The sequence below is a fragment of the Silene latifolia genome, chromosome X (assembly GCF_048544455.1).
Source record: "Silene latifolia isolate original U9 population chromosome X, ASM4854445v1, whole genome shotgun sequence".
Taxonomy (NCBI): Eukaryota; Viridiplantae; Streptophyta; class Magnoliopsida; order Caryophyllales; family Caryophyllaceae; genus Silene; species Silene latifolia.
In genome coordinates this window covers 89,279,374-89,293,951 of record NC_133537.1, presented here as the reverse complement: position 1 = coordinate 89,293,951, position 14,578 = coordinate 89,279,374, and the positions used below count along the sequence as shown (strand labels likewise).

Here is a 14,578-nt window from a genome sequence, read left to right as displayed (position 1 = left end):
CTCCGCTATCCTGTGGTAAATGTGAAGTTTAAATGGCGTAAACGGGTTTCCATATTTGAAGAGCCACCCTGTATCACTATGACAAATGTCTCCAATTTTTGGGATATGCAAACAAGTCTTCTTTGCTCAACAACACATTTTATCGGCGGGCATGTGCTTCCCAAATTGCTGCATGTTTGCTCATGGTCGACATCAACAAAATACGGGCTGAATTGTTGGACGCTGTTGAAATCTTCAAAAAATCAAAGAAAACAATCTGGCCAGATATAGCTGCAAGGAGGGAAGCCGCTAGAATGCTCAAAGGGAAGGCAACGGAAGATGAATTGTCAGACAAAGAAGCACCGATTGAGAATGAACCGAAGCCACTCAACACCGAAATGCCTGTACTTCGTTTTAAAGTGAAAATCAAGTGATGTACTCTAAAACAATGTTACTGTAACAACGTAATAGTGGTCATCATAGACAAAGTGGAACATATTTTCGAATATTTTGGAATATATTACAAATAAGTTTGTTATCTTAAAAAGAATTATTATATGCAGAATTCATTAACTATGTTATCAGAATAAAGGTGACAGTTTCAAGAGTGAAAAGAGAAAACATAATTTGACGTTTTGAATTCTTCACTCTTGCAGCTGTTATAACTGCACTTCATAGGGAATACGAAACATGGGTTGGATAAATTTCATGTCTTATTTTGTCTTTTGGAATTCAAAAATTAACTGTTTTTTTAAAGCATTTAATTTTGAAAACAGTTTTTAAAATGTTAGTGTTTTTTTTTAAACAAAAAAAGTCGAGACAAAATGAAAATAATGTTACTGTAACACTGTGATAGTAATAAATGAAAATTATAATAAAAGATTTTGACGCTTTGAATTCTCCACTGCGTGCAAAGATTTATAACTGGATTTAATTATGGGGAACATGCACGTGGTTAACATCAATCATCATTTAAAAACAAGTTTTCAAAGCAGCTTAATAAAAGTGGTTTTTAAAGCGCTTAATTTTTTTTTTTAAAAATAACTGTTTTGTTTTTCACAATTATCTATAAATAATCTCGCTTTAAAAAACACAATTATGTTACTCAGTAATGACGGTTTTTTGACGCTTTGAATTCTACAATCTGCAGCAGTTATCTTTCTAAAACAGTTTTGCACTTTGTTCAAAGTGACATTTTTCAAGGCAGTTATTATTTTTTTTTTTTAAAACTGTTCTGTTTTTTTCAATTATCTATAAATAATTTCATTTTCATTCATCATTTACACTTCATTTTCTAAACAAAAAAATAAGCCAAGACAAATTCAAAGGTTTTTCATGTCTAATTTTTTTTTAATCTTTTGTAATATTAAATATCTATAAAGATTATGGATGGTTTAATATTACAACTGTTGCTAAAATGTCATTTATTATATGACTACCTTGCTCTAATTGAGGGAAAACAATTTCTGTTTGTTTATAAATAGATTTTGTTTTCTCTAATTTAGGGAAAACAGTTTTTTTTTTTCTGTTTTAATAGGTTTTTTTTTTTTGTTGCAGCAAGAGAAAAATGGAACGAATTCAAAGGAAACTAGAAGACACCAAGTTTGAATTGGAAGAAATGACAAGGCATAGAGATTCATTACTTGAGCAGGTTATATCATCTGATAGTAAGGTAATAGAAATGGAAGAACGAGTACAATTGCTTGAAAATGACTTGAACAATGTTGAAGCTCATATCAAGTTTCTAATGGCGGAAAACAAGTGTATTGGGAAACAGCTAGAAGAAAATAAGCTGAAGAAATACACTGAAACTGATTTAGACCGTCAATTTCTCCTTGGTGTTACAGCTCTTAGAGAGTCATATGCTAAACTCAACCCTTCGATTAACAGGAAGTGGCCTCTTGTTGTTAAAGCTATTGAAGAGATGGAAGGTTACAGAAAGAATCTGAAAAGGGAGTTACTAGAGGGCGAAAGCAGCGTTCATTCTCCTCCTGTGAATAAACGACTAAGAAGGGAGTAAAAGATTTAATATTTCCTTGATCACATACGCTTTATGCTTACTGTGACAGCGTATATTTAAGTTAACTACTGTAACTGTTTCTAAGTATTTCGTTTGTAATCAGTGTTTGTAACACTTGTTTTTAATGAATGACATCTTAATTCGGTTAATTGTGCAATTTACTATTAGAGGTGTGGTATATTAAATTGAACAACGATTATGTAACTATGTTTAAAATTCTCAAAAAAAGCTCCTAAAACGGGACGGAAAAGGGTTTAGGGTTAAATTACGCGGCACCGCTTCGCGGAGCCGCGTAATCCAACCCTAAACCCTTTTCCTTAATAAATCGTGGTGCAAAAAAAACCAAAACTAAACCCTGGGGAAGGACGGGTGATACTCTGTCGTGGACGGGATTTAAATTTGGGGAAAAACGCTCCTAAAACGGGACGGAAAAGGGTTTAAGGTTGGATTAGGCGGCACCGCTTCGCGGAGCCGCCTAATCCAACCCTAAACCCTTTTCCTTAATAAATCGTGGTGCAAAAAAACCAAAACTAAACCTTAGGGAAGGACGGGTGATACCCTGTCGTGGACGGGATTTAATTTTGGGGAAAACGCTCCTAAAACGGGACGGAAAAGGGTTTAGGGTTGGATTAGGCGGAATCAGCTTCGCGAGCCGCCTAATCCAACCCTAAACCCTTTTCCTTAAACAAAGGTTGTTCGTAGTACAACAAATTACATAAAGAAAAACCAAAACTAAACCCTAGGGAAGGACGGGTGATACCTGTCGTGGACGGGATTTAAATTTGGGGAAAAACGCTCCTAAAACAAGACGGAAAAGGGTTTAGGGTTGGATTAGGCGGCACCGCTTCGCGGAGCTGCCTAATCCAACCCTAAACCCTTTTCCTTAAACAAAGGTTGTTACACTAAAACCAAAACTAAACCCTAGGGAAGGACGGGTGATACCCTGTCGTGGACGGGATTTAAATTTGGGGAAAAACGCTCCTAAAACAAGACGGAAAAGGGTTTAGGGTTGGATTAGGCGGCACCGCTTCGCTGAGCCGCCTAATCCAACCCTAAACCCTTTTCCTTAAACAAAGGTTGTTACAAAAAACCAAAACTAAACCCTAGGGAAGGACGGGTGATATCCTGTCGTGGACGGGATTTAAATTTGGGGAAAAACGCTCCTAAAACGGGACGGAAAAGGGTTTAGGGTTGGATTAGGCGGAACCGCTTCGCGGTTCCGCCTAATCCAACCCTAAACCCTTTTCCTTAAACAAAGGTTGTTACAAAAAACCAAAACTAAACCCTAGGGAAGGACGGGTGATACCCTGTCGTGGACGGGATTTAAATTTGGGGGAAACGCTCCTAAAACGGGATTTTGAAAAGGGTTTAGGGTTGGATAAGGCGGCACGCTCGCGAGCCGCCTAATCCAACCCTAAACCCTTTTCCTTAAACAAAGGTTGTTACAGTAAAACCAAAACTAAACCCTAAGGAAGGACGGGTGATACCCTATCGTGGACGGGATTTAAATTTGGGGAAAAACGCTCCTAAAACGGGATTTTGAAAAGGGTTTAGGGTTGGATTAGGCGGAACCGCTCGCGGAGCCGCCTAATCCAACCCTAAACCCTTTTCCTTAAACAAAGGTTGTTACAAGAAAACCAAAACTAAACCCTAGGGAAGGACGGGTGATACCCCTGTCGTGAACGGGATTTAAATTTGGGGAAAACGCTCCTAAAACGGGATTTTAAAGGGTTTAGGGTTGGATAAGGCGGCACGCTCGCGGAGCCGCCTAATCCAACCCTAAACCCTTTTCCTTAAACAAAGGTTGTTACAGAAAAACCAAAACTAAACCCTAGGGAAGGACGGGTGATACCCCGTCGTGGACGGGATTTAAATTTGGGGAAAAACGCTCCTAAAACGGGACGGAAAGGGTTTTAGGGTTGGATAAGGCGGCACCGCCGCGAGCCGCCTAATCCAACCCTAAACCCTTTTCCTTAAACAAAGGTTGTTACAGAAAAACCAAAACTAAACCCTAGGGAAGGACGGGTGATACCTGTCGTGGACGGGATTTAAATTTGGGGAAAAACGCTCCTTAAACGGGACGGAAAAGGGTTTAGGGTTGGATTAGGCGGCACCGCTTCGCTGAGCCGCCTAATCCAACCCTAAACCCTTTTCCTTAAACAAAGGTTGTTACAAAGAAAACCAAAACTAAAACCTAGGGAAGGACGGGTGATACCCTGTCGTGGACGGGATTTAAATTTGGGGAAAAACGCTCCTAAAACGGGACGGAAAAGGGTTTAGGGTTGGATTAGGCTGAACCGCTTCGCGGAGCCGCCTAATCCAACCCTAAACCCTTTTCCTTAAACAAAGGTTGTTACAGTAAAACCAAAACTAAACCCTAGGGAAGGACGGGTGATACCCTGTCATGGACGGGATTTAAATTTGGGGGAAAACGCTCCTAAAACGGGACGGAAAAGGGTTTAGGGTTGGATAAGGCGGCACCGCTTCGCGGAGCCGCCTAATCCAACCCTAAACCCTTTTCCTTAAACAAAGGTTGTTACAGTAAAACCAAAACTAAACCCTAGGGAAAGACGGGTGATACCCTGTCGTGGACGGGATTTAAATTTGGGGAAAAACGCTCCTTAAACGGGATTTTGAAAAGGGTTTAGGGTTGGATAAGGCGGCACGCTCGCGAGCCGCCTAATCCAACCCTAAACCCTTTTCCTTAAACAAAGGTTGTTACAGAAAAACCAAAACTAAACCCTAGGGAAGGACGGGTGATACCCCGTCGTGGACGGGATTTAAATTTGGGGAAAAACGCTCCTAAAACGGGACGGAAAAGGGTTTAGGGTTGGATAAGGCGGCACCGCTTCGCGGAGCCGCCTAATCCAACCCTATACCCTTTTCCTTAAACAAAGGTTGTTACAAGAAAACCAAAACTAAACCCTAGGGAAGGACGGGTGATACCACCGTCGTGGACGGGATTTAAATTTGGGGGAAAACGCTCCTAAAACGGGACGGAAAAGGGTTTAGGGTTGGATAAGGCGGCACCGCCGCGAGCCGCCTAATCCAACCCTAAACCCTTTTCCTTAAACAAAGGTTGTTACAAGAAAACCAAAACTAAACCCTAGGGAAGGACGGGTGATACCCCGTCGTGGACGGGATTTAAATTTGGGGAAAAACGCTCCTAAACGGGACGGAAAAAGGGTTTAGGGTTGGATAAGGCGGCACGCCGCGAGCCGCCTAATCCAACCCTAAACCCTTTTCCTTAAACAAAGGTTGTTACAAGAAAACCAAAACTAAACCCTAGGGAAGGACGGGTGATACCACAGTCGTGGACGAGATTTAAATTTGGGGAAAACGCTCCTAAAACAGGACGGAAAAGGGTTTAGGGTTGGATAAGGCGGCACCGCTCGCGGAGCCGCCTAATCCAACCCTAAACCCTTTTCCTTAAACAAAGGTTGTTACAAGAAAACCAAAACTAAACCTTAGGGAAGGACGGGTGATACCCTGTCGTGAACGGGATTTAAATTTGGGGAAAAACGCTCCTAAAACGGGACGGAAAAGGGTTTAGAGTTGGATTAGGGTGAACCGCTTCGCGGAGCCGCCTAATCCAACCCTAAACCCTTTTCCTTAATAAATCGTGGTGCAAAAAAACCAAAACTAAACCTTAGGGAAGGACGGGTGATACCCTGTCGTGGACGGGATTTAATTTTGGGGGAAAACGCTCCTAAAACGGGACGGAAAAGGGTTTAGGGTTGGATTAGGCGGAACCGCTTCGCGGAGCCGCCTAATCCAACCCTAAACCCTTTTCCTTAAACAAAGGTTGTTCGTAGTACAACAGCGTTACAGTAAAACCAAAACTAAACCCTAGGGAAGGACGGGTGATACCCTGTCGTGGACGGGATTTAAATTTGGGGAAAAACGCTCCTAAAACAAGACGGAAAAGGGTTTAGGGTTGGATTAGGCGGCACCGCCGCTCGCGAGCCGCCTAATCCAACCCTAAACCCTTTTCCTTAAACAAAGGTTGTTACACTAAAACCAAAACTAAACCCTAGGGAAGGACGGGTGATACCCTGTCGTGGACGGGATTTAAATTTGGGGAAAAACGCTCCTAAAACAAGACGGAAAAGGGTTTAGGGTTGGATTAGGCGGCACCGCTTCGCGGAGCTGCCTAATCCAACCCTAAACCCTTTTCCTTAAACAAAGGTTGTTACAGTAAAACCAAAACTAAACCCTAGGGAAGGACGGGTGATATCCTGTCGTGGACGGGATTTAAATTTGGGGAAAAACGCTCCTAAAACGGGACGGAAAAGGGTTTAGGGTTGGATTAGGCGGAACCGCTTCCGCGGTTCCGCCTAATCCAACCCTAAACCCTTTTCCTTAAACAAAGGTTGTTACAGTAAAACCAAAACTAAACCCTAGGGAAGGACGGGTGATACCCTGTCGTGGACGGGATTTAAATTTGGGGGAAAACGCTCCTAAAACGGGACGGAAAAGGGTTTAGGGTTGGATAAGGCGGCACCGCTTCGCGGAGCCGCCTAATCCAACCCTAAACCCTTTTCCTTAAACAAAGGTTGTTACAGTAAAACCAAAACTAAACCCTAAGGAAGGACGGGTGATACCCTATCGTGGACGGGATTTAAATTTGGGGAAAAACGCTCCTAAAACGGGACGGAAAAGGGTTTAGGGTTGGATTAGGCGGAACCGCTTCGCGGAGCCGCCTAATCCAACCCTAAACCCTTTTCCTTAAACAAAGGTTGTTACAGTAAAACCAAAACTAAACCCTAGGGAAGGACGGGTGATACCCTGTCGTGAACGGGATTTAAATTTGGGGGAAAACGCTCCTAAAACGGGATTAAAAAGGGTTTAGGGTTGGATTAGGCGGCACCGCTTCGCAGAGCCGCCTAATCCAACCCTAAACCCTTTTCCTTAAACAAAGGTTGTTACAGTAAAACCAAAACTAAACCCTAGGGAAGGACGGGTGATACCCTGTCGTGGACGGGATTTAAATTTGGGGAAAAACGCTCCTAAAACGGGATTTTAAAAGGGTTTAGGGTTGGATAAGGCGGCACCGCTTCGCGGAGCCGCCTAATCCAACCCTAAACCCTTTTCCTTAAACAAAGGTTGTTACAGTAAAACCAAAACTAAACCCTAGGGAAGGACGGGTGATACCCTGTCGTGGACGGGATTTAAATTTGGGGAAAAACGCTCCTAAAACGGGACGGAAAAGGGTTTAGGGTTGGATAAGGCGGCACCGCTTCGCGGAGCCGCCTAATCCAACCCTATACCCTTTTCCTTAAACAAAGGTTGTTACAGTAAAACCAAAACTAAACCCTAGGGAAGGACGGGTGATACCCTGTCGTGGACGGGATTTAAATTTGGGGGAAAACGCTCCTAAAACGGGACGGAAAAGGGTTTAGGGTTGGATAAGGCGGCACCGCTTCGCGGAGCCGCCTAATCCAACCCTAAACCCTTTTCCTTAAACAAAGGTTGTTACAGTAAAACCAAAACTAAACCCTAGGGAAGGACGGGTGATACCCTGTCGTGGACGGGATTTAAATTTGGGGAAAAACGCTCCTTAAACGGGACGGAAAAGGGTTTAGGGTTGGATAAGGCGGCACCGCTTCGCGGAGCCGCCTAATCCAACCCTATACCCTTTTCCTTAAACAAAGGTTGTTACAAGAAAACCAAAACTAAACCCTAGGGAAGGACGGGTGATACCCTGTCGTGGACGGGATTTAAATTTGGGGGAAAACGCTCCTAAAACGGGACGGAAAAGGGTTTAGGGTTGGATAAGGCGGCACCGCTTCGCGGAGCCGCCTAATCCAACCCTAAACCCTTTTCCTTAAACAAAGGTTGTTACAGTAAAACCAAAACTAAACCTTAGGGAAGGACGGGTGATACCCTGTCGTGAACGGGATTTAAATTTGGGGAAAAACGCTCCTAAAACGGGACGGAAAAGGGTTTAGAGTTGGATTAGGCTGAACCGCTTCGCGGAGCCGCCTAATCCAACCCTAAACCCTTTTCCTTAAACAAAGGTTGTTACAGTTAAACCAAAACTAAACCTTAGGGAAGGACGGGTGATACCCTGTCGTGGACGGGATTTAAATTTGGGGGAAAACGCTCCTAAAACGGGACGGAAAAGGGTTTAGGGTTGGATAAGGCGGCACCGCTCGCGAGCCGCCTAATCCAACCCTAAACCCTTTTCCTTAAACAAAGGTTGTTACAGTAAAACCAAAACTAAACCCTAGGGAAGGACGGGTGATACCCTGTCATGGACGGGATTTAAATTTGGGGAAAAACGCTCCTAAAACGGGACGGAAAAGGGTTTAGGGTTGGATAAGGCGGCACCGCTCGCGAGCCGCCTAATCCAACCCTAAACCCTTTTCCTTAAACAAAGGTTGTTACAGTAAAACCAAAACTAAACCCTAGGGAAGGACGGGTGATACCCTGTCGTGGACGGGATTTAAATTTGGGGAAAAACGCTCCTAAAACGAGACGGAAAAGGGTTTAGGGTTGGATTAGGCGGAACTTCGCGAGCCGCCTAATCCAACCCTAAACCCTTTTCCTTAAACAAAGGTTGTTACATTAAAACCAAAACTAAACCTTAGGGAAGGACGGGTGATACCCTGTCGTGGCGGGATTTAAATTTGGGTGAAAATGCTCCTAAAACGGGACGGAAAAGGGTTTAGGGTTGGATAAGGCGGCACCGCTTCGCGGAGCCGCCTAATCCAACCCTAAACCCTTTTCCTTAAACAAAGGTTGTTACAGTAAAACCAAAACTAAACCCTAGGGAAGGACGGGTGATACCCTGTCGTGGACGGGATTTAAATTTGGGGAAAAACGCTCCTTAAACGGGATTTTAAAGGGTTTGTTTAGGGTTGGATAAGGCGGCACCGCTCGCGAGCCGCCTAATCCAACCCTAAACCCTTTTTCCTTAAACAAAGGTTGTTACAGTAAAACCAAAACTAAACCCTAGGGAAGGACGGGTGATACCCTGTCGTGGACGGGATTTATATTTGGGGAAAAACGCTCCTAAAACGGGACGGCAAAGGGTTTAGGGTTGGATTAGGCGGAACCGCTTCGCGGAGCCGCCTAATCCAACCCTAAACCCTTTTCCTTAAACAAAGGTTGTTACAAGAAAACCAAAACTAAACCCTAGGGAAGGACGGGTGATACCCTGTCGTGGACGGGATTTAAATTTGGGGGAAAACGCTCCTAAAACGGGACGGAAAAGGGTTTAGGGTTGGATAAGGCGGCACCGCTTCGCGGAGCCGCCTAATCCAACCCTAAACCCTTTTTCCTTAAACAAAGGTTGTTACAAAAAACCAAAACTAAACCCTAGGGAAGGACGGGTGATACCACATCGTGGACGGGATTTATATTTGGGGAAAAACGCTCCTAAAACGGGACGACAAAGGGTTTAGGGTTGGATTAGGCGGAACAAGCCGCGCGGAGCCGCCTAATCCAACCCTAAACCCTTTTCCTTAAACAAAGGTTGTTCGTAGTACAACAGTGTTACAGTAAAACAAAAACTAAACCCTAGGGAAGGACGGGTGATACCCTTTCGTGGACGAGATTTAAATTTGGGGAAAAACGCTCCTAAAACGAGACGGAAAAGGGTTTAGGGTTGGATTAGGCGGAACCGCTTCGCGGAGCCGCCTAATCCAACCCTAAACCCTTTTCCTTAAACAAAGGTTGTTACAGTAAAAGCAAAACTAAACCCTAGGGAAGGACGGGTGATACCATGTCGTGGACGGGATTTAAATTTGGGGAAAAACGCTCCTAAAACGGGACGGAAAAGGGTTTAGGGTTGGATTAGGCGGAACCGCTTCGCGGAGCCGCCTAATCCAACCCTAAACCCTTTTTCCTTAAACAAAACAAATCGTATAACAAATTGTATAATACATTCTCGTAAAACTTAGGAAATATGCTCCTAAAACGGGACGGAAAATGTTCCTAAAACAATATGTATTCTTTGTATAAAATGTTGTAAGTCTTTGTATAAAATGTTAACTATGATGTAGGAAAATCGAATGACTTTTTATGTGACATGTTATTGCCACAAAGAAACACACAATTCTACTTTTTATTTTTACTTTGTGACATATTATTGTCACAAAGAACACCAAATCCTACTAATTATTGCTAAGGTCACAATGTTACTTTGTAACATCATAACAAATCAAACTTTTTTCTTTTTGGTCGCTTTCTCAAGCTACATCACCTATGCGAAGAGGGCATGTTCTCCCGTCGTGGGTAACTCTTTCTTTGCAGTATGCACATAGCCTCTTTGGCTTGGCTCGCTTTTTCAATGGCCTCGTTGTTTAGCCGACTTCAATCTTTTCCACCGCCCTTGTTGCATGCTTGTTCCTAAGGTGGATAGTGACTAACATTTACTAGAGTCAGCCCAACAAAGATCTCCATCTCTTGGTCTTTTGTAAGCGGTTCAATACATAACTTCAAATAAACTCAACTAGGAGGGATGCTAACTCTTCCGTGTGTTCAACGAGGTAAAGTTTTGAGAACACCAACTATCTCACTAACTCGACCATACGTTGCACAAATGATCGTTATCGGACGTAGCCATATATGAATCCTCATTGACATTCCCATTCGAATCAAGCACGAAGTAAAACAAAGAGGTTACTTGTTTATCATGGTGACAATGTTACTTTAAGAAATTATGGTTACAATGTTATCAGAAAACAATTACCATCGTAACAAGTGAAAAATCACATTTGTAATAATGTTTTCGAATCAAACCTGTTCGCTGCGTGTGTGTTATTTAGCCAACGATCTACAATGTACTTGCTTGGTATTCGCCCAATTCCTTTGCCCTTGTACACCCACAAAATATGCCTGTAGAGTAATCCAATTCTTTCGAACAGTTTACACTCGCATACTCGCATCCGTGCTTCTAAGGTCCAACCTCACCTTGAAAATTCTCTTTGTCTCAAAGATCGATTACATGAATTATGCGCACATGCTCCTCCTTCTCAAAGTCATCAACACCACATGAATCGGCCGCCATTACTTCTTCTTAGAACACCTTGAACACAGCATGTGTGTATATAATAGCGCCATGCTTTTCTATAGGTAATTCTGTCTTAAGCTCGGGGAATGAGTGGTCGCCGTTATAATCATCGCACCTTCGTGTATAGCTACCGGTCCATAGCAGTTTGGAACCTGGTTTTAATGCAACAAGGATTCTGCAACAAATTATTTATGTAACAATGAAACAATGGTACTGTAACATACACTTGTTCCCGGTGCATCGTAAGGAATGAAAAAGAGTTGTTTACCTCATCCAAAATTCGACCAGTGTACCAAAGTGATTCTCATAGCGCTTGAAAAACGAATTTGTACTTTCTGATCGCTGTGTTGTTCTTAATATGCAGCCCAAGGCAAGGTCACGATGGTAGGCAGGAATCCAATGGTGTCTGTCGTCGAACATTGTAGTCAACCAATCATTATCTTCCAGCTCGAAATCTGAAATGACCTTCTGCCACTTCTCTTCGAACTCCGACGGCTCCATATCAGGGTCCCAAACAACAGCGTTGAAGCGAGCAAGGAAGTTCGTGTCTCTGCAGAGTGCTGAACCAACTTTGTCCGTGATCTTTTGTGTAATATGCCACATACAATAACGATGCCTAGCTGTCTTGAAAACAGAAGGGAAAGCCTGTTGTATGCCAGGCATAATGAAACAGCAAGTCAAAACGTGACATTGACCAGTGATAGGGAAAGAGCAAGTGAGTAAATTATATGTTAGTAATTTAGTTACAGTAACATTGTTATTGAATAACCTTGTAAAAGAGGAAGAGATGGAACAGTGGTAGTTGGAGTCAGAAAGTTGTGGTACAATAATCTTAAGTAAGTCTGTTACAGTAACATTGTCACACTATTACCTTCTTTATGCCAGGGCATTGATCCGTGATCATGAACTGCGGCTCTTTTTGTCCCATGGCAGTCAAGAAATGCTGAAAGGTCCATTGGAAGGAGATGTCATCCTCGTGTAACAGGAGACAACCGGAAAACAACACCGACTTTCTGTGGTGATTAACACCTGTGAATGGTGTAAAAACCATATCATACTTGTTGGTTCCGTAAGTAGGGTCGAAGCTAACAAAGATCCCCAAAGAATGAGTAGTTTCTAATACATGTCGCATCAGCCCAAAAGAACTTTGTTAGACGGTTTTGCAGATCAACATCATAGGCGAAGTAGAACTGGGGTTGGGTCGCTTTGAGTTTCTCGAGTCGATCGATGAAAAGGTCAGCATCTCTTAACCCAATGTAGCACTTGATATCTCTTTGAAAGTTCTTAAAATCTATCAATGTAGCACCGATATTTTCATACCCATTGACAAGTTCCTTAACCTGTCTAAAGGTCAATCCAGCGCCAATATTCAACTTGGAGTTGTCCAAGATAAGCGTCTTCTGGAACATATCAAGGGATCGTGAAATCTTATCGAGATCTCTCGTTACGACAGAGGTGAGACGATGATTGTGGACTTGAAAACTCGTCAATCATAGTCGGGCCATCAAGGCCATGTAGAAGGGCAAATCGACGTCGCTCGGCATCCAATTCTTGTGATTTTAACTCGCCGTAATCGTACTAGCTGTGGACGAACCATCACCCATATTCTCATCATCCTTGGTTCGGGACGCTGCTTTTCGGTTTAGATTCCCTCAACCCTTGACGGTTGCAGACTACGAATTTTTGGTGTGCAACACCACCTCGTAGTGTTTTCGTCTTGTGTTTCCGAGGGGTAAATCCACATGCCCGAGCATAAACCTCGTAGAACTTGATTCCAACCTCAAGGGAGGCGAAAACTGCACCAATGGTAGGTCTAAACTTGTGCTCAACCACACGCATCCAGCGCTCACCTCCATTAGGCGTGTGAGACGGAAACAAGGCTGATTATTTGGTTGAGGATTGGGTTGCTCTTGGACAATTGGCGTAGAATGGGGTTGAGTGACAAGATTGAGTCTGAATACAAAAAGGAAAATACGAGTATTAGTGACCAAATACAACGGTGGTATTACAAAGAGTAACATTGTTACTGATAATACTAGTACTATGACAATGTAGTGACATAAGGATGGACGGAGAACAGAAATATGTGAATAGGCTGGACTACAATTTAGAACAAGAAACTAAAGTACATTGAAGTAACAACGAACAAGAGGACATCCGTATGGTACAAAGATATGTTATATGTGCAAGGGAAATGAATATATGTGATTGTGTTACAAGATAACATTGATATTGTAACAAGTCGAGCCTGTAAGCATTGACAAACAGTAATGAATATACGATTGGGGAACAGAAATATGCAAGACAGGAGAAGAGGTCAAATATAATGAAATTTGACCTAAATTGAACGTAAAAATCAACAAATACAAGGATATTTGACCTAATATTTAAGACAAAAGCAACTAGGAGTATAATCAAAGGAAAGGAGACCGTAAATTGAAGTAGAAGTGAACGGATTTCATTAAAATTGAAGCAAACAAAAAAATCGATTGACCTAAAAAACTGAAAAGCAATAGAATAAAGACAAATTAATCAAAATTGACGGAATGTGACGATAAAGCAACTGCGATTGTAAGCAGAAGCAGAGGAAAACGCAAATATGAAAATTCGATAGGAAAAACAACAAATACAAGGAGATTGCACCTAATATTTAAGAGAAAAGCAAATACGAGAATAATCAAAGGAAAGGAGACCGTCAAATTGAAGTAGAAGTGAACGGATGTCATTAAAATTGAAGCAAACATAAAATCGATTAATCTAAAAAACTGAAAAGCAACGGAATAATGAAATTACAATAGCGAATGATCAGCGACATAGAATCCAGATGAAATCGCGAAAAGGAAAACTGAAAACGAAAGGATTACAGAAATTACCTGTTTGCATGTTAATGTCGGTAGAATCTGCATCCATTGTAGCAACGAGAACCTGGAAAACACACGAATTTGATTGATTTGTGAATGAATTGATAAAAGCGAGTAAAAAACAGGAACCTAGGGTTTGTTTGCTTGATTCAGAGTATTATTTTCGACTTAGAGAGAGAGATAGAGAAAGCGAGGAAAAGAGACGTAGGAGAGAGAAAGTGAAACTGATTTATGAGAGACAGGTTTGAATTCTAAGCTTTTATACGTTTGTTATAATTTCTGAGATTTAATCTCAGCCATTGATTAGGAGTAGATCTAATGGATGAGATTAAAATGCTAGACTCACCTAAGATACCTAGACTCACTTGATGCAATTTCTATATATATATATATATATATATATATGTATGTATGTGTGTGTGTGTGTATATATATATATATATATATAGGCTAAGGGCAACACATTCCGCATATCACTAGACATGTCATCCTAATTCACATAATTTACAATATCAAAATATCAATGTTCCAAAGATAAGAAACAAAACTTATACTTTTCAAGGCTAGGAAAATATTTTATAACTTCTAAAAATCATAAATACATAATAACATAATTACTTATTGAGAGCATATACTTTTTAGAAAATTGAGAGAGTTAGTAATCCATGAGAAAAAGAATCAAGTCTAAAACTCATAAGG

At 41.9% G+C, this 14,578-nt stretch overlaps 1 protein-coding gene across 1 annotated transcript; it reads right to left on the bottom strand.

Annotated features, from left to right (window-relative positions):
- Nucleotides 1-11,024: 11,024 nt before the first annotated feature.
- LOC141617812 (protein FAR-RED IMPAIRED RESPONSE 1-like) lies at nt 11,025-13,928 on the bottom strand. Its single transcript, XM_074434953.1, has 4 exons — nt 13,892-13,928; nt 11,890-12,047; nt 11,287-11,663; nt 11,025-11,193 (listed from the first exon to the last, which is right to left on the bottom strand). Exons 1-4 carry the CDS (start codon nt 13,926-13,928, stop codon nt 11,025-11,027), a joined length of 741 nt encoding a protein of 246 aa, XP_074291054.1.
- Between the last annotated feature and the right edge of the window lie 650 nt (nt 13,929-14,578).

What these genes read in the sequence shown, in the direction of transcription:
- LOC141617812 (XM_074434953.1), bottom strand. Translation starts at nt 13,928, where the DNA reads ATGGATGCAGATTCTACCGACATTAACATGCAAACAG. An exon ending in CGACATTAACATGCAAACAG is followed by an intron (nt 12,048 to 13,891) that starts GTAATTTCTGTA and finishes CACCATTCACAG; the next exon opens with GTGTTAATCACCACAGAAAG. An exon ending in CTGGTCGAATTTTGGATGAG is followed by an intron (nt 11,194 to 11,286) that starts GTAAACAACTCT and finishes AATTTGTTGCAG; the next exon opens with AATCCTTGTTGCATTAAAAC.